This window comes from Chlorocebus sabaeus, chromosome 16 (assembly GCF_047675955.1).
Source record: "Chlorocebus sabaeus isolate Y175 chromosome 16, mChlSab1.0.hap1, whole genome shotgun sequence".
Classification (NCBI taxonomy): Eukaryota; Metazoa; Chordata; class Mammalia; order Primates; family Cercopithecidae; genus Chlorocebus; species Chlorocebus sabaeus.
Window position 1 is genome coordinate 7,756,142 of NC_132919.1, and position 21,470 is coordinate 7,777,611.

The 21,470-nt window shown below is 51.8% G+C and overlaps 2 protein-coding genes and 1 non-coding gene across 14 annotated transcripts in view; 2 read left to right on the plus strand and 1 right to left on the minus strand.

Annotated features, from left to right (window-relative positions):
- Window positions 1-14,295, plus strand: part of CHD3 (chromodomain helicase DNA binding protein 3) — a 28,294-nt gene extending 13,999 nt beyond the window's left edge. For 4 of the 12 annotated variants that reach the window (XM_037987836.2, XM_037987838.2, XM_008010217.3 and 1 more), the window contains 28 exons: window positions 82-181; window positions 597-788; window positions 928-1,128; window positions 1,481-1,618; window positions 1,877-1,998; window positions 2,145-2,318; window positions 2,439-2,580; window positions 2,829-2,960; window positions 4,156-4,273; window positions 4,483-4,607; window positions 4,812-5,043; window positions 5,362-5,528; window positions 5,979-6,156; window positions 6,638-6,703; window positions 7,152-7,237; window positions 7,388-7,521; window positions 8,081-8,225; window positions 8,397-8,559; window positions 8,651-8,772; window positions 8,878-9,013; window positions 9,126-9,227; window positions 9,415-9,543; window positions 9,936-10,044; window positions 10,245-10,377; window positions 10,695-10,936; window positions 11,973-12,136; window positions 12,392-12,518; window positions 13,003-14,295. In XM_037987836.2, coding sequence (XP_037843764.1) covers window positions 82-181; window positions 597-788; window positions 928-1,128; window positions 1,481-1,618; window positions 1,877-1,998; window positions 2,145-2,318; window positions 2,439-2,580; window positions 2,829-2,960; window positions 4,156-4,273; window positions 4,483-4,607; window positions 4,812-5,043; window positions 5,362-5,528; window positions 5,979-6,156; window positions 6,638-6,703; window positions 7,152-7,237; window positions 7,388-7,521; window positions 8,081-8,225; window positions 8,397-8,559; window positions 8,651-8,772; window positions 8,878-9,013; window positions 9,126-9,227; window positions 9,415-9,543; window positions 9,936-10,044; window positions 10,245-10,377; window positions 10,695-10,936; window positions 11,973-12,136; window positions 12,392-12,518; window positions 13,003-13,243 — 4,120 coding nt within the window. In that variant the 3' untranslated portion in view covers window positions 13,244-14,295. The remainder of the gene's footprint in view (window positions 1-81; window positions 182-596; window positions 789-927; window positions 1,129-1,480; window positions 1,619-1,876; window positions 1,999-2,144; window positions 2,319-2,438; window positions 2,581-2,828; window positions 2,961-4,155; window positions 4,274-4,482; window positions 4,608-4,811; window positions 5,044-5,361; window positions 5,529-5,978; window positions 6,157-6,637; window positions 6,704-7,151; window positions 7,238-7,387; window positions 7,522-8,080; window positions 8,226-8,396; window positions 8,560-8,650; window positions 8,773-8,877; window positions 9,014-9,125; window positions 9,228-9,414; window positions 9,544-9,935; window positions 10,045-10,244; window positions 10,378-10,694; window positions 10,937-11,972; window positions 12,137-12,391; window positions 12,519-13,002) is intronic. The other 8 variants (XM_037987841.2, XM_037987847.2, XM_037987842.2 and 5 more) reach the window with 5 other exon arrangements.
- Window positions 7,654-7,792, plus strand: LOC119620381 (small Cajal body-specific RNA 21). Its single transcript, XR_005236914.1, has one exon.
- Window positions 14,296-14,854: 559 nt separating the features above from the next.
- Window positions 14,855-17,915, minus strand: RNF227 (ring finger protein 227). The gene is made up of 2 exons (XM_008010211.3): window positions 16,893-17,915; window positions 14,855-16,791 (listed from the first exon to the last, which is right to left on the minus strand). Exons 1-2 carry the CDS (start codon window positions 17,407-17,409, stop codon window positions 16,736-16,738), a joined length of 573 nt encoding a protein of 190 aa, XP_008008402.2. The 5' UTR covers window positions 17,410-17,915; the 3' UTR covers window positions 14,855-16,735.
- Window positions 17,916-21,470: the final 3,555 nt, after the last annotated feature.

The following is a 21,470-nucleotide window of genomic DNA, read 5'->3' on the forward strand; positions in this document are numbered from 1 at the left end:
AAGTAGGTCTGGAATGGGTTCAGAAAAGAAAGCGTAGGACTCCCAAAGATGAGGCCTCATTCAGAGCCACTCTTTTTCCAGAGAACTAATTATGGGGGAAGACCCTGCCCAGCCCCGGAAGTATAAGAAGAAGAAGAAGGAGCTACAGGGTGATGGGCCTCCCAGTTCTCCCACTAATGATGTGAGTCCTCTCAGTTGGCATTTCTTGTTTCTGGAGCCATGGTGATCGAAGATTTCCCAAGGGCTATTGATGGAACTTCCCAGAGATTCAGTAACCTCTGTGAACAGTAGCTCTTCCTTCAGCGTCCAGCCTTGCCCCGAGAGTGGTTAAGAATTTTGGCCTAAAAGGGCAGGGGCTGCTAGAGATAGCCCACTGGCGGCTCTTTCACCAGCTGGCCCTCCCCCATGGTGCTGCTGGATATTGTCTTATAGAATGAGGGGGAGGGGCTGAAGGCTAGATGTGAGAACTTTTGTAAACTCAGGCCATAGTAGAGGGAATTGTAATCCAACTTGGTATCCATGCCAGGGAGGAGGAGACTAAAACTGGAGGAGCTGCTGGCTATTTCCTTGAGCTTTCTGACTTCTTGTCTCTGTAGCCTACCGTGAAATATGAGACTCAGCCACGGTTTATCACAGCCACTGGAGGCACCCTGCACATGTACCAGCTGGAAGGGCTGAACTGGCTGCGCTTCTCCTGGGCCCAGGGCACTGATACCATTCTAGCTGATGAGATGGGGCTGGGCAAGACCATACAAACTATTGTCTTCCTCTACTCACTCTATAAGGAGGTGCTGGACTCTAGGACCTTGAAGGGGACCGCCTGGACTGGGGAAGTGGGGAGGGGGAAGATGGAGGGGTGTGGCTGGCAGAGGACTAGGGTATACAGCCTCTAGCCTAGACTTATGCTGCCTCATTCTTGACTCCCAGGGCCACACAAAAGGTCCCTTCCTGGTGAGTGCCCCACTCTCTACCATCATTAACTGGGAGCGGGAGTTCCAGATGTGGGCACCCAAATTCTATGTGGTGACATACACGGGTGACAAGGATAGCCGGGCCATCATTCGTGAGAATGAATTCTCCTTTGAGGACAATGCCATCAAAGGGGGCAAGAAAGCTTTTAAGATGAAGGTAAGCCCCTCTACCTCATATCCTCTAAGACCCTCAAATCTGTCACTTCTTTTTCTCAGCCAGGAATTCAGTTTCTCTATTCCCCTCTCTCCTCACCTTTCTCCTCTTCCTCCACCTGTCCTCATATCTCTCTGCACTACCATCCTAGAGATGTGGCAGGTACTCCCAAGGGCGTACATGGATCTGTCAGTACTGGAAATGTGGGCAGAGGTTTAGAGGCCATGGTCTGTAATCCCTGCTCGGAGAACAGAGTAATGGCTCCTGTTGGGAGCCACAGTCAGGAAAAGGTGTCTGGAGGTCTAAGTCCATGGTTGTCAGGTGGCAGCTGAATGGGCAATAATTATGTTGGCAGAGGGAGGCACAGGTGAAGTTCCACGTTCTCCTGACATCGTATGAGCTGATCACCATTGATCAGGCAGCACTCGGTTCTATCCGCTGGGCCTGTCTTGTGGTAGATGAGGCCCATCGACTCAAGAACAACCAGTCCAAGGTGAGTGAGGTTCCCAGACCTCAAAAACTTGAAATGGTGGGCTCCTACTTGCCCTGATCCTTAAAAAAATCAAACAAAGTTCTGGGGATTTTCTGTAGTCTGGGAGGACGTCCAGGTTGGAAGAGGGAGAGGGCCAAAGATTTGGGGCCTCTGATCCTGAGTGAAATGGGAACTGGGACAGAGAAAGGCTGATGCTGTGGGTCGGTCATTTGCCACTAATAAGCCCATTCTCCTGCCTTGCCTTGCCCCATCTTTTAGTTTTTCAGGGTTCTCAATGGTTACAAGATAGATCATAAGTTGCTGCTGACAGGAACCCCATTGCAGAATAATCTGGAGGAGCTCTTCCATCTCCTGAACTTCCTCACCCCAGAGAGATTTAAGTAAGTGGTTCCCTAAAGGTAGTTGGCAGAGATGAGAGGTGGAGCAGATGAAATGAGCCGGTAGAGGATTAATCTGAGGTGGTAAGCCTGAGATCAGCGGCAAATAACTTGCCAACCTGTTAATTTTCTTCTCTCCTGGCTCTTAGCAACTTGGAGGGCTTCCTGGAGGAATTTGCTGACATATCCAAAGAGGACCAGATCAAGAAACTGCATGATTTGCTGGGGCCACATATGCTACGGAGGCTCAAGGCAGATGTCTTTAAGAACATGCCAGCCAAGACAGAGCTCATCGTTCGAGTGGAGCTAAGCCCCATGCAGAAGTAAGATGCAAGACAAGCTGCCTGGAGTAGGGGTTGGGGATTGATGGGAGCATTCCAAGTGCAATATCATAATTGCTTCCTTTATTTATGTTTCTTTTACACCCCTTTCCTGGCCTTTAGGAAATACTACAAGTACATCCTGACTCGAAATTTTGAGGCCTTGAATTCACGAGGTGGTGGGAACCAGGTGTCGCTGCTTAATATCATGATGGATCTTAAGAAGTGCTGCAACCATCCATACCTTTTTCCCGTGGCTGCTATGGTAGATACACAGAGCAGGAGCTGATCAAATGTCCACTCTCAGAAAACATGGGTGGGGAGTAGTGGGGAGGTGGGTATTGAGCCACAAGGGTGGAGTGTGCTGGAAGGCCAGGGACTGGGTCTCTGAGAGCAGTAGGAATCGGGAATGTGTGGAAGCTGGATCTGGGCATCTGGCCTTCTAGGCATGGTAAGAATATGGGGAGATGTTTCCAACTGACCCTGTCCTCCTCCTCTCTCCTCCCTTTTCAGGAATCCCCCAAACTCCCCAGTGGGGCTTATGAGGGTGGGGCACTTATTAAGTCATCTGGGAAGCTCATGCTGCTCCAGAAGATGCTGCGAAAGCTGAAGGAGCAAGGACACCGAGTACTCATCTTCTCGCAGGTGACCTGTGCCCTTAGCTGTCTACATCTGCTTCCTCTTCCCTCTCCTCGTCCTCCACACTTTAATTTCTTACCATCTTCCTGTGGCTGCTCCAGTGTGACAAATGAGGAGATTCCTCATGTAAGAGTTTCTTTTTTTTTGAGACAGAGTTTCTCTCTTGTTCCCTGACTGGAGTGCAGGGGCGTGATCTGGGCTCACTGCAACCTCTGCTTCCTGGGTTCAAGTGATTCTCCTGCCTCAGTCTCCCGAGTAGCTGGGATTACAGGTGCCCACCTCCATGCCTGGCTAATTTTTTGTATTTTTAGTAGAGACGAGGTTTCACCATGTTGGTCAGGATGGTCTCGATCTCCTGACCTCAGGTGATCTGCCCACCTCGGTCTCCCAAAGTACTGGGATTACTGTATAGCAAGTTTATTCTTGGCCTCTGATGCCTGTTCTTAAGGCTATTGGAAGTTGAAGTCCAGCTTTAGTTCCTTTTCAGCTGCATGGGGGAAAGGTGAGGGTGAGCCTCCTTAGAGATTGGTATTATTTCTTCATCTTACTGGCAGGTGAGGGTGAAGGCACAGACCCTCTGGAAATGTGATGAAAACTCTGGGTCCACTCTCCAGACAACTGTACATACAATGACACAAATTTGTATGGATTTTCAGGGGGTTCCTAGATTTCCCTGAAACCTTTTCATGGGTCACAGAGAGCCTCTGCCTTAGGAGAAACAATCTCAAATCCAGAGAGTGTGACAAGAGGGCCAGACATGGTGGCTCACACCTGTTATCCCAGCACTTTGGGAGGCTGAGGCAGGAGGATCACTTGAGGTCAGGAGTTTGAGACCTGGCCAACATGGTGAAACCCCGTCTCTACTAAAAATACAAAAATTAGTTGGGCGTGGTGGCGCACACCTGTAGTCCCAGCTGCTAGGGACTCTGAGGTAGTAGGATCACTTGAACCTGGGAATGGAGGTTGCAGTGAGCTGAGGTGGCACCACTGCACTCCAGCTTGGGCAATAGAATGAGACTCCATCTCAAAAATAAAAATAAAAAAGAGAGTGTGACAAGAATGTGGAATAAAGAGGAGCTTAAGACAGGGCAGGGGTTCAGGTGTAAGGATCAGGGTTGAGTTTGTATAAAGGAGTAGTTAGAATAAGCAAGCTATCCCACCACCTCATTATTCCAGACTCCATCCTTTTCTCTTGCTCTAGATGACCAAAATGTTAGACTTGCTTGAGGACTTCTTAGACTATGAAGGCTACAAGTATGAACGCATCGATGGTGGCATCACTGGTGCCCTGAGGCAGGAGGCCATCGATCGGTTTAATGGTGAGGGAGATACACTGGTCCCTGGTGGGTGTGGGAGGCCTGAGAAACCTGTGATAGGTCTCTGGGATGGGAGGGGGACTGGCTTGGGGGACATTGGAAACTTAGGCTTTGAGTTGGGGGCATGGTTGTTTGTCATCAGAGAACGTCTAGGAGCAGGTGGACAGACCTACTGGGTACAAGAAAAACCTGATCCAACTCTCACCTCCTAGCTCCTGGAGCCCAACAATTCTGCTTCCTCCTGTCCACCCGAGCTGGAGGCCTGGGCATCAATCTGGCCACTGCTGACACTGTCATCATCTTTGATTCTGACTGGAACCCCCATAATGACATTCAGGTGGGAACTCGCATCCTGGAGCCCCTGCACCATTAGCAAGGAGATGTGGGTCCATGGAGGAGGGTGTCATGTTCCAGGGTCAGAAATAAATCGCTTCTAGGAGGAAAGAAGACCCTTCTTCAGCAGCCTTCTTTCCTGAGCATGTGGGCAGCTTCTCCCCAGCCACTCCCCTGGCCCACCCGCCACTTTCTCTTGCCCCTGCAGGCCTTTAGCCGGGCTCATCGGATTGGCCAGGCCAACAAAGTGATGATTTACCGGTTTGTGACTCGTGCGTCAGTGGAAGAGCGAATCACACAAGTGGCCAAAAGAAAGATGATGCTGACACACCTGGTTGTGCGGCCTGGGCTGGGCTCCAAGGCAGGCTCCATGTCTAAGCAGGAGCTTGACGACATTCTCAAATTTGGCACTGAAGAGCTGTTCAAGGATGAAAACGAGGGTGAGAACCTTTTCTGCAGCTCCGTGAAAGCAGGCCCCTGCTCTCCCAGGAGTACTTCTCAGCCCCCTGAGGAGGGAAAAACAACTCTTCTCTGCAGCCTTTGAAGGAAGGAGAGCCTTCTTTTAGTGGCTCTTGGAGGAAGGTTGACCTCTTTCTTTGCCTGTAGGGTTAAAACAAACAAAACATAAACCTTTCAACATTGGCTCCCAGGGAAAGAGCCTTCTCCAGGGCTTCTGCGAAAAGGATGCAGAATAGAAGCTTTCCCATCAGCCTTTCTAAACTTTGGAACCCAAAGTTCCCTGTTTTCCCTCTCACCAGGGGAGAACAAGGAGGAAGACAGCAGTGTGATTCATTATGACAATGAGGCCATCGCTCGGCTGTTGGACCGGAACCAGGATGCAACTGAGGACACTGACGTGCAGAACATGAATGAGTATCTCAGCTCCTTCAAAGTGGCACAGTACGTCGTGCGGGAAGAAGACAAGGTGAGAGGCTCTGGGGGCCAGACATTATCTATCCCAGGCCATCTCCAAAAGGCAGTATCCTTTACTTGGCCTTGAAATAGGAGGGTCCGTCCCCCTTAGGACAGTAGTGGACCTCAAATAACTTCTTCGTCTAATAGGTGAGACTGGACTTCAGAGAGAAACGTAGGCACAGACAGTACTGGTAAACACAGAAGGGTACCTTCTGAGACAGTGCAGGAGAAACACTGTCAGAGGGATTAGAGGAGAGATTTAGAAAACATGAGGAGAGCACGCTGCAGGTAAGAGATGGCATGGAACATGCACAATGTCCAGAAAATGTATGCAGAGTCACGAAGCTCCAGGAGTGGGGAGACCGGATTGGGCTGACGCAGCAGAGTAGGGATTTCATTGCCATGGAAAGATTAGCAAAGAGGGAGACCCCCAGTGTTCATTCATTCTGCTGCCCTTCAGATTGAGGAAATTGAGCGAGAGATCATCAAGCAGGAGGAGAATGTGGACCCTGACTACTGGGAGAAGCTGCTGAGGCATCACTATGAGCAACAGCAGGAAGACCTAGCCCGGAATCTAGGCAAGGGCAAGCGGGTTCGCAAGCAAGTTAACTACAATGATGCTGCTCAGGAAGACCAAGGTGAGGACTGCCCCAGATGCAGGCAATAAAAGCGGGGGAAGTGATGATGAGAAGGGACTTAAGGCTGGGGCTACTTAGAGGGTAAGAGAGAAGCCTAGAAGTCAGAGCCTTTCCCTGCTAAAAGGGAAAGACGTAAGGTAGAGTCATTAGGAACTACCCGGAGGCCAGGTGGGTTAGCAGGTGATTTAAACTATTTGGTGGTTGCACAGGCATCCTATGGACACCCAGGGCCACTGCTTAGGGTAGGTTTGGCAGGAGAACCAGAGGGGCCCAGAGACTGAAGGTGGGTGGTGAATGGAAATGCTGTAGGATATGCGGCTCCCAAGTCAGACTTCAGGCAGTGACCTGGCGTTCCCAGAAGGGCCAAGGCCAGAATAAAGGTAGACAAGTCTCGGCAGGGAGGAAGCCAGCCAGAAAGGGCCCCAGCATGGGCATATCCCGAGAGACCTCCCTGACCACTGGGCCCTCTCCACCCCCACAGACAACCAGTCAGAGTACTCGGTGGGTTCAGAGGAGGAGGATGAAGACTTCGATGAACGTCCTGAAGGTGGCATCTGTGTTCCTGACTCTTACCTCTTACCATTTTATTTTTCAGTTTGCTTTAAGCCCACTGTTTTTGTACAAGTAAAAAATCTTTGTGTGTGTGTAAAAACTCGATTGCAGATGAGCAGAAAGGAAGCAATGTTGATAGTCTCTCCACTAGTAAACTTCGGTTTGTGTGACCACATAGACTAGATCAAGAAAGGCTGAATCATTTTCCATTCCCACTGGTAATCTGGGCCTTTGTCAGATACCAGCTATTAATTTTAAAATATGACTGGTTCTTTTAGATTCACTGGGTTAGTAGTTCTGAAGTGCTTGGGAGAGAATTGGGAGCACCTCAAACATGATAGGAATGTTCCTGTGTTCTGTATCTTGTGGGAATGGGGTGCTAAGGAGGACTGAGGCTTAGAGGAGGTGGTGGATCAGCTAACTGATGTCATCCCCACTCTCAGGGCGTAGACAGTCAAAGAGGCAGCTCCGGAATGAGAAAGATAAGCCACTGCCTCCACTGCTGGCCCGAGTCGGGGGCAACATTGAGGTGAGAGCTGGGCCCAGTGTTCGTGAGTTCTCCAAGGAGAGCATGAGGGCAGAAGGGTGGAAATTGGGGTCTGGATCACTGAGGGTAGAAAGGACAAGATCTAAGAACCCTGGACATTTGTCGCCATTGCCTCCTTGCCCCCACCCTCAGGTGCTAGGCTTCAATACCCGTCAGCGGAAGGCTTTCCTCAATGCCGTGATGCGCTGGGGGATGCCACCACAGGATGCCTTCACCACACAGTGGCTGGTGCGGGACCTGAGGGGCAAGACTGAGAAGGAGTTTAAGTGAGTGTGGGTGATACAGGGCTGAGTTGGATGCAAGGGTAAGAGCTTTGGGTGTTCCATTCTTCCTTGGGGCCGCCATATGATGTGACCTTACTCAACTGATTGTCACCCTCCCTGCCATACAACACTTCCTGGCTCGATTTCCTGGGGGGTGGTCTCAGCCCACCCCACCTCCCCTCAGCCGAGCCTAGAGTAGAGGGGCCAGGCATCCTCCCCAGGGGAGAGGTGTTGAAGCAAGGAACCTCTCCTGGGCTGTCCTAGCCTCACATTTACTTGGCCACAATCACCTGGCAGGAGGAGCTGGTGGAAAGGATGAAGAGCTGACTGATGGGGCCCAGGAATTAAGTACCAAGGCCAAGGGGAAAGGCCAGGGATGGGGCACAGGGGCACGGTTAGGACTTGGAGGGCTGGTAATGGTGAGAGTGAGAGGCCCAGGGGAGGAGCCCTGGAGCACCTGGGGATTTGGGGACTTGGGGGTCCTCAGTCATCCTTGCATCTCCTCACTGCCCTATACCCTTCTGTGGCTCCCCTAACCGTCCTCCCACCCCATGCTTCTTAGGGCCTATGTATCTTTGTTCATGCGCCATCTGTGTGAGCCTGGGGCAGACGGCTCTGAAACCTTTGCCGATGGGGTCCCTCGGGAGGGACTGAGTCGCCAGCAGGTGCTGACCCGCATTGGAGTCATGTCTCTCGTCAAGAAGAAGGTATCAGTCTTCCTCTCACCCCAAAAATCAAGCTGGCTGCCTAGTCTCTGTCCTTCCTCTGCCTCTGTCCCTGAGTTGTAAGCTCGCGCTGGTGTGAGACGGAGGAGACTGGAGCTTCCTGTCTGTATGTCTGTAAGTGCCTGGAGCTGGCACCTGTCCTTCCCACCCCAGGTGCAGGAATTTGAGCACATCAATGGGCGTTGGTCAATGCCAGAACTGATGCCCGACCCCAGTGCTGACTCTAAGCGCTCCTCCAGAGCCTCCTCTCCTACCAAAACGTCTCCCACCACTCCTGAGGCTTCTGCTACCAACAGTCCCTGCACCTCTAAACCTGGTAATCAGAAATCAGGATGGTGGGAGAGAGAAAGGGAGCCAGGAGTCAGGGCAATAGAAGCTCTGTCTTTATCACTGTGCCTTCCCCGCAGCTACTCCAGCTCCAAGTGAGAAAGGAGAAGGCATAAGGACTCCTCTTGAGAAGGAGGAAGCTGAAAACCAGGAGGAAAAGCCAGAGAAGAACAGCAGAATTGGGGAGAAGATGGACACAGAGGTGTGTGGCTCCCTGGATTCCCCTGTGGAGTGGGAGGGGAGGAGGCTTAGAGGCCAGATGCCTGGGAGCCCTCCAGCTCATCCTGACCCCATTGTCCTCTTACAGGTTGATGCCCCCAGCCCAGCCCCATCACTCGGGGAGCGGCTGGAGCCAAGGAAGATTCCTCTAGAGGATGAGGTGCCAGGGGTACCTGGAGAGATGGAGCTTGAACCTGGGTACCGTGGGGACAGAGAGAAGTCAGGTGGGTGCATGGCCTTAGGAGTGATGGGGGATTAGAATTTGGGATGTCCCTCTTCTGGGGTCAGAGGATGAGGGTAACATCCTCCCTTCCTATCCCCTACCCCCTCCCACAGCCACAGAGTCGACGCCAGGAGAAAGGGGGGAGGAGAAGCCGATGGATGGACAGGAACACAGGGAGAGGCCGGAGGGGGAAACAGGGGATTTGGGCAAGAGAGGTAATGGGTGGAAGGACCGGACACCTGGGTCCCTGAGGGCATCAGGGGAGGTGGAGTCTGGGGAACCAAATGCTTGGGTCCTGGGCGGGTAGCTGTTTGAAAGGCCAGGACAGCACAGTACAGATAGTAGTCTTGGGACCTGGGAGGAGGGTGTCCTGAGGTGTGAGCTTTGGCCTGTCTGTCCTAGCAGAAGATGTAAAAGGTGACCGGGAGCTTCGACCAGGGCCTCGAGATGAGCCACGGTCCAATGGGCGACGAGAGGAAAAGACAGAGAAGCCCCGGTTCATGTTCAATATCGCAGATGGTGGCTTCACAGGTTGGGGAGACTCTCGATGCTTTCTGCTCCTCAAGGGGATCTGCTCATCCTCATGGGGTTTCTCGTTTTGCCTGAGGCTTCCTGCTACCTTTAATTCCAACTAACTTCCAATGAAGTATGTTGCATGATGACTCCAATCCTTGCTCTAAATCTTTCTTAAGTATCCCTCTTAACTCCAAAGCTGGCTCTAATCCCACCTTTATTCTTAATTCTAACTCGAACCTGGTTAGTAACGGAGTTTGTTCCGAACTCCTAACCTAACCTTTACCCATTCCTCTTCAGGAGCCCTTAGTTCCCTTTCATTATTCAGTTTCCCCATCTGTACCTGTCTGTTGGACTGAGTGCAGTCTGCAAACCCTTGTTGCCTCTTCTGTCTGCTGCCGCCTTTGCAGAGCTTCACACACTGTGGCAGAATGAGGAACGGGCAGCTATTTCCTCGGGCAAACTCAATGAGATCTGGCACAGAAGACACGACTACTGGCTTCTGGCTGGGATTGTCCTGTATCCTTTGACACACGTGCAAGAAGGAAAAGGTTCTCTCAAGCTGGCAAAAAAAAAAAAAAAAAAAAAAGGATGATGATTTCACACCCAGGGACAGGGCTACTGCCACACTTTGGGGAGTCAGGCCAAAAGGAAGAAGTGTTCAAAGCCAAGCCCATTCCTGTTAAATTCCTTGATGGTTCCCTTTCCTTCATTGGTAGCCATGGCTATGCACGGTGGCAGGACATCCAGAATGATGCTCAATTTGCCATTATCAACGAGCCATTTAAAACTGAAGCCAATAAGGGGAACTTTCTGGAGATGAAAAATAAGTTCCTGGCCCGGAGGTTCAAGGTGGGAATGAGGGAGGACAGGAACGGGTTATAGACGGGCTTGGGTCAGAAGTGAGGCCAGATCTAATTGGAACCTAGGGAAGGTTAACACCTTCAGGGCTGAGGTGATGTTTGGAGCCAAGACCAAAGTGTAACCTTGTGCTTGGGAGTGTGGTCTGGGTCAGGGTTGATGCTAGGTTCGCAGTTGGTTTGGAGGTAGGAGTGCTTTGGGCCAGCAGTGAGGGCAGGGTGGGTCTCCTGCTGTGTCCAGTCCCCCCGCCCGCCACTCACTCACTGCTGGCAGAGCCCTGCCTTCACCTCCCAACCCTGTGCCCTCAGCTCCTGGAGCAGGCGCTGGTGATTGAGGAGCAGCTGCGGCGGGCGGCCTACCTGAACCTGTCACAGGAGCCGGCGCACCCCGCCATGGCCCTCCACGCCCGCTTCGCCGAGGCCGAGTGCCTGGCCGAGAGCCACCAGCACCTCTCCAAGGAGTCGCTGGCGGGGAACAAGCCGGCCAACGCCGTCCTGCACAAGGGTAAGGGCCGCGGCGGCCCCGCGCGGGGGAGGGCCCACAACGCTGCGTAAGTCTTCACCCCGCACCCCTCAAAATCTTCCCACCCCCTGACCCCTCTACCCTCTGAACCACCCCCTCTGACCTCTAACCCCACCCCTACCGACCTGGCACCCCCTTCGATTTTAGCCTCTAGGACTTGTGCAAACCAACCCTCACCCACACCTGATAGCATTCACAACCATGCCCCATAGAGGGGCCTGCCCCAGCCTCCATGTCCCCTCTACACAGTGGGGCCTCTTCACTGGCGGTGGAGCCGCATCCCTGCCATGCTGCCGACATCATCCAGTTAGGGGCCTTGGACTGTGTGTGCACCATACAAATCCCTGGCTCTGGTCAAACAAATCACATTCCCTCACATCTGTTTCACCCCATGAGGCAGAAACTACCACCCATCCAACCCTCTGACCCTACTCCATGAAACTTCCCTTTGACCTTCGACCTTTCCTCCTACCGCCTCTTACCTTGCCAATGATAGAGATTATATCCAAAGCCCTCTAACCATCTAATCCTGCCTGATGTAGTCACTGACTCCTGGCCCCTTTGATCCCTGTTCTAATTCCTTGAATCTGTAATACTGACCTTCTAACCTCCCTCTCCCCTTACATATTAAAATCTTGATTCCTTAAAGCTTTGACACTTACCACCTCCCATGCCTCCTGACTATTTCCTCCCCATCATCCCCAACCCCAAACCTTGCTCTTCCAGTATGAGATGTTCTGACAACTCCCCGCCCCCATGTCTTCCAATGTCCCCCCATCTTCCTTTCCTCCATGCTCCCTTTTTCTTTCTCCTTTCTCTCCATCTGTCTTCTGTGGTGATCTGTTCTCTCTCTTTTCCTGACACTTTTTCTTTTCCCCTGAGTTGCTTCTGTTTTTTGTCTACTTCTTTTACTTTCTTGATCTCTGGTTCTTTGACATCTGTGTCCTCCTCTCTCGCTCTTTTTCTGTCTGTATCTGTCCATCTGATGCCTCTCTTTTCCTGGCTCCATCTCTCTATTTCCCTGTCTTTCTCTTGCCCTTCTTTCTCTGTGGCCCGGGCCCCAGTTCTGAACCAGCTGGAGGAGTTGCTGAGCGACATGAAGGCGGACGTGACCCGCCTGCCAGCCACGCTATCCCGAATACCCCCCATCGCAGCCCGCCTTCAGATGTCCGAGCGCAGCATCCTCAGCCGGCTGGCCAGCAAGGGCACGGAGCCTCACCCCACACCGGTAACCCTCTTTCCCCCTAGCTCCAGTTTTCCCTGTTTGGGTTCCTCCTGCACACATACAAACACTTCCATCAGAATCCTATACAATATGGAAAAACATCTTGCTAGAACACAGTCGTCACCCTTGAGTGAGTCTGCCTGCCTGTGTATCCTACCCTCAGTAGCTGTGGAGTGTGGCTCCTAATGTCTCCCCTACAGCTTCTTTCCTCTCACAGACTATGAACTAACTCCAACTTCTGCTTACTCTCTGTTCCAGGCCTTCCCCCCGGGTCCCTACGCTACACCTCCGGGGTACGGGGCAGCCTTCAGCGCCGCACCCGTAGGGGCCCTGGCCGCCGCAGGCGCCAATTACAGCCAGATGCCTGCAGGGTCCTTCATCACAGGTCAGCTGGTGTTTTCCTACCCCAGCTACTCACACTCCTTCTTCGCCAAACTTTATTTCTGCTCAGCTGCCCTTTAACTGCTCTAGTCCATCTCATTTCCTTGGTGGCATCTGGTGTTTTATGGGATAGAGTTGTTCTAGGCTGTCCCCCCATCCCTTTCTTAACCCCTCTTTGATCTCCTTTATCAAAAACCAGAGTTTTAGTAGATCTGTGACTTGGTGTCTTCTACCCAAGCCACCTCCCTCCAGGTTCCTTCAAGGGAAAGTGAATATGAAACCCGAGGGGTATAGAGTGGGAACATGTGTTCAATGAGGTAACACAAAGTGGAATCTCAGAGAAGGGGGTTTGCCCTTGTCTTCCCACCCTTACCTGGGGCAACTGGAAGTGGCAGGAGGTGGCCTAGAAGTGAGAATTCACCACTGTCATGAAGTGATGTTTGGGAGTGATGTGGGAATTGATCTTTCCTTACCCCTTTCCCAAACAGCCGCCACCAACGGCCCTCCAGTGCTGGTGAAGAAGGAGAAGGAAATGGTGGGGGCATTGGTGTCAGACGGGCTGGATCGGAAGGAGCCCCGAGCCGGGGAGGTGATCTGTATAGACGACTGACTGGATCCCAGGCCTGCCCTTCACCCAGGCCCCGTCCCCGAGGCCGACCCCCAGCTCAAGTGCTGGGGCCTGCTGCCAGCCCTCCACCTTCCCCACCCCTTGGGCCATCACTGGGCTAGGAACCCCTTTGCCCCTCTCTGCAGCTCCTCTCTTCAAGAAGGGCCCTTTCTCCACTCCCACGCGCCTTTCCCACCAAGCCTTGAAGACTGTGCTGGTGAGAAGAGGTCTGGGTGGGAGACAGCTGGCAGGGTCTTCCAAGTACCTTCCTCCCCCGTCGCCAAGTATACACAACTTCCCAGTAAATGGTTGTGGGGAGGCAAGAGGTGGAGCCTCCCCAGCTGTTTCCCTGCAGAATCAGCTCCATCTCATGCAGAAGTGGAGAATTAGCCTTGCCTGGCCTTTAGAAACTTTTGCGGGGGAGAGAGCTTTGAAGAGAGGAGGGGGACTTTTAGAGAGGGATGAAAATGAGTCCTGGGAGGGAGGAAGGGACGAGGAGGGGTGGCTGCATGTTACCGTTCCCTACCTCTCCCCACATGGAGGGTGGAGCAGTTATGAGGGAGGAAGTCAATTGCTGTTCAGCCTCAGAATAAAGGCGCCGTTCACTGGCTCAGTTACCTCCTGTGTACCGGCATCTTGTGTTGGGAATGTTCCCCCCTCCCTAGGGACCAAGGACCACCCCTACAAAGAGTAATGGTTGGGTGATACTCCTTCAAGCCAAAGAGGAGCTCCCCAACCTGTTCTAGGGACCCAGGTCACCTAGAAGGGTGGGAGAGAATACAATGGGCCAGACGGCGGTCGGGGGGAAGCCCCCAGCTCTGGGGCTTAGGTTCCTGAAGACTTCTACTACCCTCCCTCCTCAAGGCCTAGATACAGACTAAATTTGCGTTAAGTCAGGCAGGGGACCTAGTCAGGGTCTTGGGAGCTACCTTGTCATTGGGACCAGAGCAAAATAGTGGAGGGCAGGCAAGGGAAATGTGGGCACATCCCCCCTCCCAGGAGGGGCCGGGGAGAGTGGCAGTTTGCATGGCGAACCCCCCACTTCCTCTTTGCTGCCCCTTCACTTTCTTGCTGCCCCTTTCCCAGTCTCTCTTCACACCCACTCCTGGTCTGTCCTGATCCCCTCTTCTGTATCAGGTTTATTGGTTGTACATATAAATTATACTTTCCTTTCTGTGTGCTCTGTTATTTTTTATGGGGGGGGGGAGTTTTGGGGGAGGGATAAGAAAAGTTGTTGCTTTCTGCCTTTTCTTTTTAAAAAAATCTTACGACTTTTTCCTTTTCCTCATTTTTATCTCTTGGATTATTCACTAAAACTGAGGTTCTTCCAGCTCCAACTATGTGATGGGCTCAGTGTAGAGAAGGAGGGTGAGCAGCAGATACCTACATGGCCTCAGGTTGACTTTAGAGAGAGTGGGACTTACTGGACAGAAATGTAGTGGGAGGAGTGCCTAGCAAGATTCAAAACTGCCTTCCAGCCATCCTTTTGATCATCCTTACCACCTTCAAGTTGCACTTTAGTTCCCCTAAGAGTCAGTAGAGGTCACTACAGCTCCACAGGTTCAGTTCCAGTATGAAGCAAAGGCACACTTTTTTTTTTTTTTTAAGGAGTTGAGGGTCAGATCTGTCTAGCTTACCAAAGATTTGAACTGCTAGGCACTTCCTTGATGTTTATTGCTCACTAAACAGAGATTCTCAGAGATTGAGAGAGGCCAGACATTTAGTTCACAAGGCTATTATATTAAAAAAATAAGATATAAAGCCAACAAATATTTATTGAGTACATATTATACAGTAACACTGCTGTTGGCCCTGGACATAAAACAGTCACAGGTCAGCCCTTGCTCCCATGGGGCTTACACTCCAGTGAGGACACCCACAAAACATGAAAATAAAAGCAGTAAAAATAAAACGGCGTTATGTTACAGAGGGGTGGGGAAAAGGCTCTACTATGCTGAAGGCAGAAGAAGGCCTCCCAGAAGAGAGAGCATTTAAGCTGAGACGTAAGGACAGGAAAATGCCAAAATAGGGTTACAAAAATTGAGGTTTATAAACCATAAGTGTATATGATTTGTCAATCAAAAATATTTTAAAAAGGTTGGAGACCCCTAAAAATTGAGGTTAATACTTAATAAGTTCACATTTTTAAGAGAAAAATTTAACAGTAGGTTAGGATTTCTTTAGCAATAGAATGTTACTTTAGAACTTTGGATAAAACAATCTATCAGTCATACTTACTATGTTTTAAATATTCTACCTACAGTGGTGATATCTTAGAGAGTCTAGGATCTAGACCAATGATACTTACATTTTCACATGCACACAAATCACCTGGGATTGTTAAAATGCCAGAGTCTGGCCAGGCGCGGTGACACTCCTATAATTCCAGCACTTTGGGAGGCCGAGGTGGGCGCATCACCTGAGGTCAGGAGTTTGAGACCAGCCTGACCAACACAGCAAAACCCCATCTCTACTAAAAATACAAAAATTAGCCAGGCGTGGTGGTAGGCGCCTGTAATCCCAGCTACTCTGGCGGGTGAGGCAGGAGAATCGCTTGAACCTGGGAGGTGGAGGCTGCAGTAAGGTGAGATTGCGCCACTGCACTCCAGCCTGGGCGACAGAGTGAGACTGTCTCAAAAACAAAAACAAAAAAACACAACCCTGCCAGAGTCTGATTCAAGAAGTCTGGAGTGGGATCCTGGAGTGAGATTATGCACTTCCATCGACAGTATACCAACGCTGCTGGTTTCTTGACTATGACTATATGGTCATAAGATACTTACAGGATTCTAAAATAGAATACATGGCATATATACAATAGGTGATGTCCCATTATGGGACACAAATTTTAAAGACACTTAAAATTGTATAAGTATCTTTTCAGTAGCGCCAGTGTTCCCTGTGACTGTAAAGATAACACAGATAATAGCAAAAGTTTGAAATATGATGCCTTTCAAATGGCTCTCCTTTCCTACTTTGATCGGCTCTAATTAGGTGCCTCATATAAATGCCCTTTGGAATTTCTGATACCTGCCCTAGCAGGCTGAAGGTAGATTCTGAAATGAAGCAAGACTCCTAATCATAGTCACAGGCAGGGAGCCAACTCAATTTTTGGAACACAGAACTGGGAGTGGGGAGACAGCAGGCATACCAGCACCCTTACATGCCAGAGAAGTGAGATTAACATGACGCGAAAATTAGCCTCTTCTCTCCCATTCCATCTTAAAAAAAAAAAAAAATTCAAACCATTGACAAAGAATTGCTAAAACGGGACCTGTTGCTCCCACACACCAGAGCCACCCTGGACAAAAGCCAAAGTCCCAGCTAAGAAAACAGTCTGTCTTCTTCCCACAGTAACGTAGGCTTTGTTTATATCATCCCTTGGCCACTCCATCCTGAAAATGTAAGACTGGCACAGTCAGTAGATGGGGGCGAGTTCGTCTAGGAACCTCCCCAACTCATCATCAACACCTCCCAGGGCGTTCCCTCCTGCCCTCAGCTCCTCTCTCTTATCACATGTCAATCCTGGGATCTGAGACAGAGTAGTCTTGATATCAGCCCCCGCGAGGCTGCAGCTCCCACCTTCCTTCGGCTGTGGCTTCCGAGTTCCTCGGTTACAACGTGCAACGGGTCAGGTGGGCAATGTCCTTGATCTCCGGACAGTAGAGCACTGGGGGAAAGAAGAAGGGTTAGCGGCAGCAGGAGCAAGCCAACCAACCTCCGTGTTCCTCGGCGCTCTCTCCCCTGCATCCTCCCCTGGTAGCCCCTCACCGTTGCTAGGCAGCGGACGCCGCCAGCGCCGCGCGGGCGCCAGGACCCTGTCCCAGAGCCGCCGGAGCGCGCGCCATCCAGCGCTCCTAGGCCCCGCCCCCTTCTCGCTCTCCCCTTCCTCCTCGGCCTCTCTGTCAGCGTCGCTGCTTTCCTTGGCCGGGTTCCCCGCCTCATCTCGTTCGCACTTGGCCCGCGCTTTTTCCTCCAATCGCGACCACAAGTCCGAGTCAAGAGCGAGCTCCGTGACGCCGCCGCGCGGGAGCGGCGAGGGCGCGCGGCAGAAGGGGCACGTGACCACGCGGCGCAGGCGCACCACGCGCGCGGCCGTCCCGCTGCCGTCCCCGCGCGCTGCCAGCTCGCGGAGGCAGGCGGTGCAGAGCGTGTGGCCGCAGCGGGCGCGCGCCGTCCCGGGCAGGCGGCGGGGCGCGCGGCCCCCGAGGTTGAAAGGACGGTAGCAGATGTTGCAGTCCAGCTCGCCCCGCTCCGGAAGAGAGGGCACCCTCACCAAGAGCTGCATCGTGCCCGCCGCCAACTCGAGGGCGTCGCTAACGCGGCCGGCTCGGTGAACAGAACGAACTGACTCTTCTGAGGCCCGGGTCGGGTTATGGGGCCGGCGCCGCGGCCTCTTTCCCCTTTAAATAGGGCAATAAGTGAGGCCCCACCCTTCGAAGCGTCACGCCTTGATCGGGCCGCTCCCCGTGGCGGCACGTGTGGGGGCGGTGGAGGCTTGAGGCCTGGCATGATAGCGATGATGGAGTCGGGGAGGCGGCCCAGGCTGTGCCAGGACCGGAGCCCTGGAGGCCGTGGCACCCATTCCTCCCTTCCTCCCCACTGCCGGGGAGCGGGGTGGGGCTTTCCTTCTTCCCCCAACGCAACACCAGCGCTCCTTAATTCTACCCTGTGCAAATCCCCGGGTCCCTCCCTGCGCCTCAGCCGTCAATCATTGGCCCAGGTCTCTAAAGCCCCCTCGGCCTGTTCAGTTGCTCGCGTGAGTTTCACAATCCCACTCAGTTTCCAAACACTGCCCATTCTGCCCAACCTTTGGTCCCGGGTCCTTTGACTCGATTTTGCCCTCAATTCTCATTATAGATGACCTCTCTGTGTTGCTTGTAAGGCTGGCTTCTTAAACTTCATTCTCCCCAAACTGCTTAACTCTCAGCTGGTATCTTAGCCTAAGGAGGGACCTAGATTCCAGGACCATGGCTTTAGGAATGCTGGGAATCCTTTCCTTCCGGAGGCCTGGACACCCACACATCGTGATGGCCCCAGTAAAGCTCCCCAGCATAAGTTCTGACTCAGGGGTCTGACTTCTCCCACTGGTAAACAGGACATGGTACTCACAACCCACATTCCCCTCATGGTGCCACACCCACACACAGCTGCCTTCTCACCCTCCTCTCCTGGACCTGCAGCCCAGGTTCTGTTGTGGAAGGTAATAACACAGTCTAGTGCCAGCTGGCTTGAGTTCAGATCCTAGCTTCCACCTCTTACTAGTTGTGACACTTTGAGCAAGTTACTTAATTTATGTGGGCCTTGGTTTCCTATAAAAAATGTGGATAATGAGGACTGAACGAGGTTATATGTGTAAGGTGCTTCTTTTTTTTTTTTTTTTTTTTTTTTTTTTTTTTGAGACGGAGTATCGCTCTGTCGCCCAGGCTGGAGCAGTGGCGCAATCTCGGCTCACTGCAAGCTCCGCCTCCCGGGTTCACGCCATTCTCCTACCTCAGCCTCCCGAGTAGCTGGGACTACAGGCGCCCGCCACTGCGCCCGGCTAATTTTTTTCTATTTTTTAGTAGAGACGGGGTTTCACCATGGTCTCGATCTCCTGACCTTGTGATCCGCCCGCCTCGGCCTCCCAAAGTGCTGGGATTACAGGCGTGAGCCACCGCGCCCGGCCGTAAGGTGCTTCAAATAGTGTCCAGTACACAGTAAAACACCAGGTAAGTACTATATTAGCTACTATTCTTATCCTGTGCCCCCAGCCTATACTGAATTCACCTTAATTTCTCAGTACCCAACATTTTCTTTTTTTTTTTTTTTGAGACAGAGTCTCACTCTGTCACCCAGGCTGAAGTGCAGTGGCACCATCTCGGCTCACTGCAAGCTCCGCCTCCTGGATTCCTGCCATTCTCCTGCCTCAACCTCCCAAGTAGCTGGGACTACAGGCGCCCGCCACCACGCCCAGCTAATTTTTTGTACTTTTAGGAGAAATGGGGTTTCACCGTGTTAGCCAGGATGGTCTTGATCTCCTGACCTGGTGATCCACCCGCCTTAGCCTCCCAAAGTGCTGGGATTACAGGCGTGAACCACCATGCCCAGCCAGTACCCAACATTTTCAACACACATCCCTCTTGACCAATATGTGCAAGATGGGCTTCTCCACACCCATGGCATTTACCAGCCATCACAGGCAATGCAGAGCTGGTTTTTTAACCTTCATTGTTAAAACCTAGAGGGTAATCTCTTCTGAGGAGGTATACCATTGTTTTTAAGCAAACATTTCAGAACTTTTGAATGGTATTGTCTGTAATCATGGGAGAAGCTGTCTACTTATTACAGTGATGCTGTCACAATTCAAAACTTTTTGGTCTTAAAAAGGAACTGGTAGGGCCGGGTATGGTGACTCTTGCCTGTAATCCCAGCATTTTGGGAGGCCAAGGCGGGTGGATTGCTTGAGGTCAGGAGTTCAAGACCAGCCTGGCCAACATGGTGAAACCCCGTCTCTACTAAAAATACAAAAATTAGACAGGCATGGTGGCTCACACCTGTAGTCCCAGCTATTCGGGAGGCTGAGGCATTGAGAATTGCTTGAACCCGGCAGGTGGAGGTTGCAGTGAGCGGAGATCACGCCACTACACTCCAGTCTGGGCAACAGAGTGAGACTCGGTCTCCAAAAAAAAAAGGCGGGGAGGGGGGACTGGTAGGTATCGATGGTTAATAAATATATGATGGGCCGAGTGCAGTGACTCACGCCTGTAATCCCAGCACTTTGGGAGGCCGAGACTAGTGGATTGCCTGAGTTTAGGAGTTTGCGACCAGCTTGAGCAACATGGTGAAACCCAGTCTTTACTAAAAATCCAAAAAATTACCTGGGCATGATGGCGTGCACCTGTAGTCCCAGTTACTTGGGAGGCTGAGGCAGGAGAATCGCTTGAACCCAGGAGGTGGAGGTTGCAGTGAGCCAAGATTGCACCAGTGTGCTCCAGCCTGGGCAACAGGGCAAGACTCTGTCTCAAAAAAAAAAAAAAAAAAAAAACTTTTAATGTGGTGGTAGACTAATGGTGGCCCCAAATTCCTTTGCAGTGTGACTTTGGTACTTCTCACTTCAAGAATTGGGGTCTCTTTCTCTATCCCTTGAATCTGGGCTGGTCTTGTAACTAGCTTTGACCAATAGGTGTGGCAGAAGTGATGTGTGAGTTCTGGAACCTAGTCTGTCAGAGGCCTTGTAGCTTCTGCCTTTGTCCCCTTGGAACACTCCCTGAGACCACCATGTAAGGAAGAGGCCACACGGAGGAGCGCCAGCCAACAGCCAGACATGCTGGTGAGGCCATTTTCCATTTTCCTGCTCATCTGACCTGCTGTTTGAGTGCAGCGACATGAGTGAACCTAGGTGAAAACAGCAAAGGAACTCCTAACCAGCCCACAGAATCGTGAAAAAGAACAGTTTTTAAAAGTTATTTCTCCTGAGTGTGGTGGCTCACACTTGTAATCCTAGCACTTTGGGAGACCAAGATGGAAGGATCACTTGAGCTCAGGAGTTTGAGATCAGCCTGAGCATCGTGGTGAGAGCCTGTCTTTACAAAAAAAGAAAAGAAAAGAAAAAAGCCAGGCGCAGTGGTGCACATCGTTCCCGCTACTCAGTAGGCTGAGGTGGGAGAATCACTTGAGCCTCAGGACTTCGAAGCTGCACTGAGCCGTGATCATATCAGTGCACTCCAGCCTGGGTGACAGAGCGAGACCCCACCTCTTAAAAATAAATAAAAAGTGGCTAGGCACGGTGGCTCATGCCTGTAATCCCAACACTTTAGGAGGCCGAGGCGGGCGGATCACGAGATCAGGAAATCGAGACCCTCCTGGACAACATGGTGAAACCCCGTCTCTACTAAAAATACAAAAGTTAGCTGGGCATGGTGGCACGTGCCTGTAATGCCAGCTACTGGGGAGGCTGAGGCAGGAGAATCGCTTGAACCAGGGAGTCGAAGGCTGCAATGAGCCAAGATCGTGCCACTGCACTCCAGTCTGGCAACAGAGCAAGACTCCATCTCTAAATAAATAAATAAATAGATAAATAGTGGCCGGGTGTGGTGGCTCATGCCTGTAATCTCAGCACTTTGGGAGGCTGAGGCGGGTGGATCGCCAGATCAGGAGTTCAAGACCAGCCTGGCCAAGATAGTGAAACCCTGTCTACTAAAAATACAAAAAATCAGCTCGGCATGGTGGCACTCGCCTGTAGTCCCAGCTACTCAGGAGGCTGAGGCAGGAGAATCGCTTGAACCCGGGAGGTGGAGGTTGCAGTGAGCCAAGATCGCACCACTGTACTCCAGCCTGAGTGACACAGAGAGACTCTATCTCAAAATA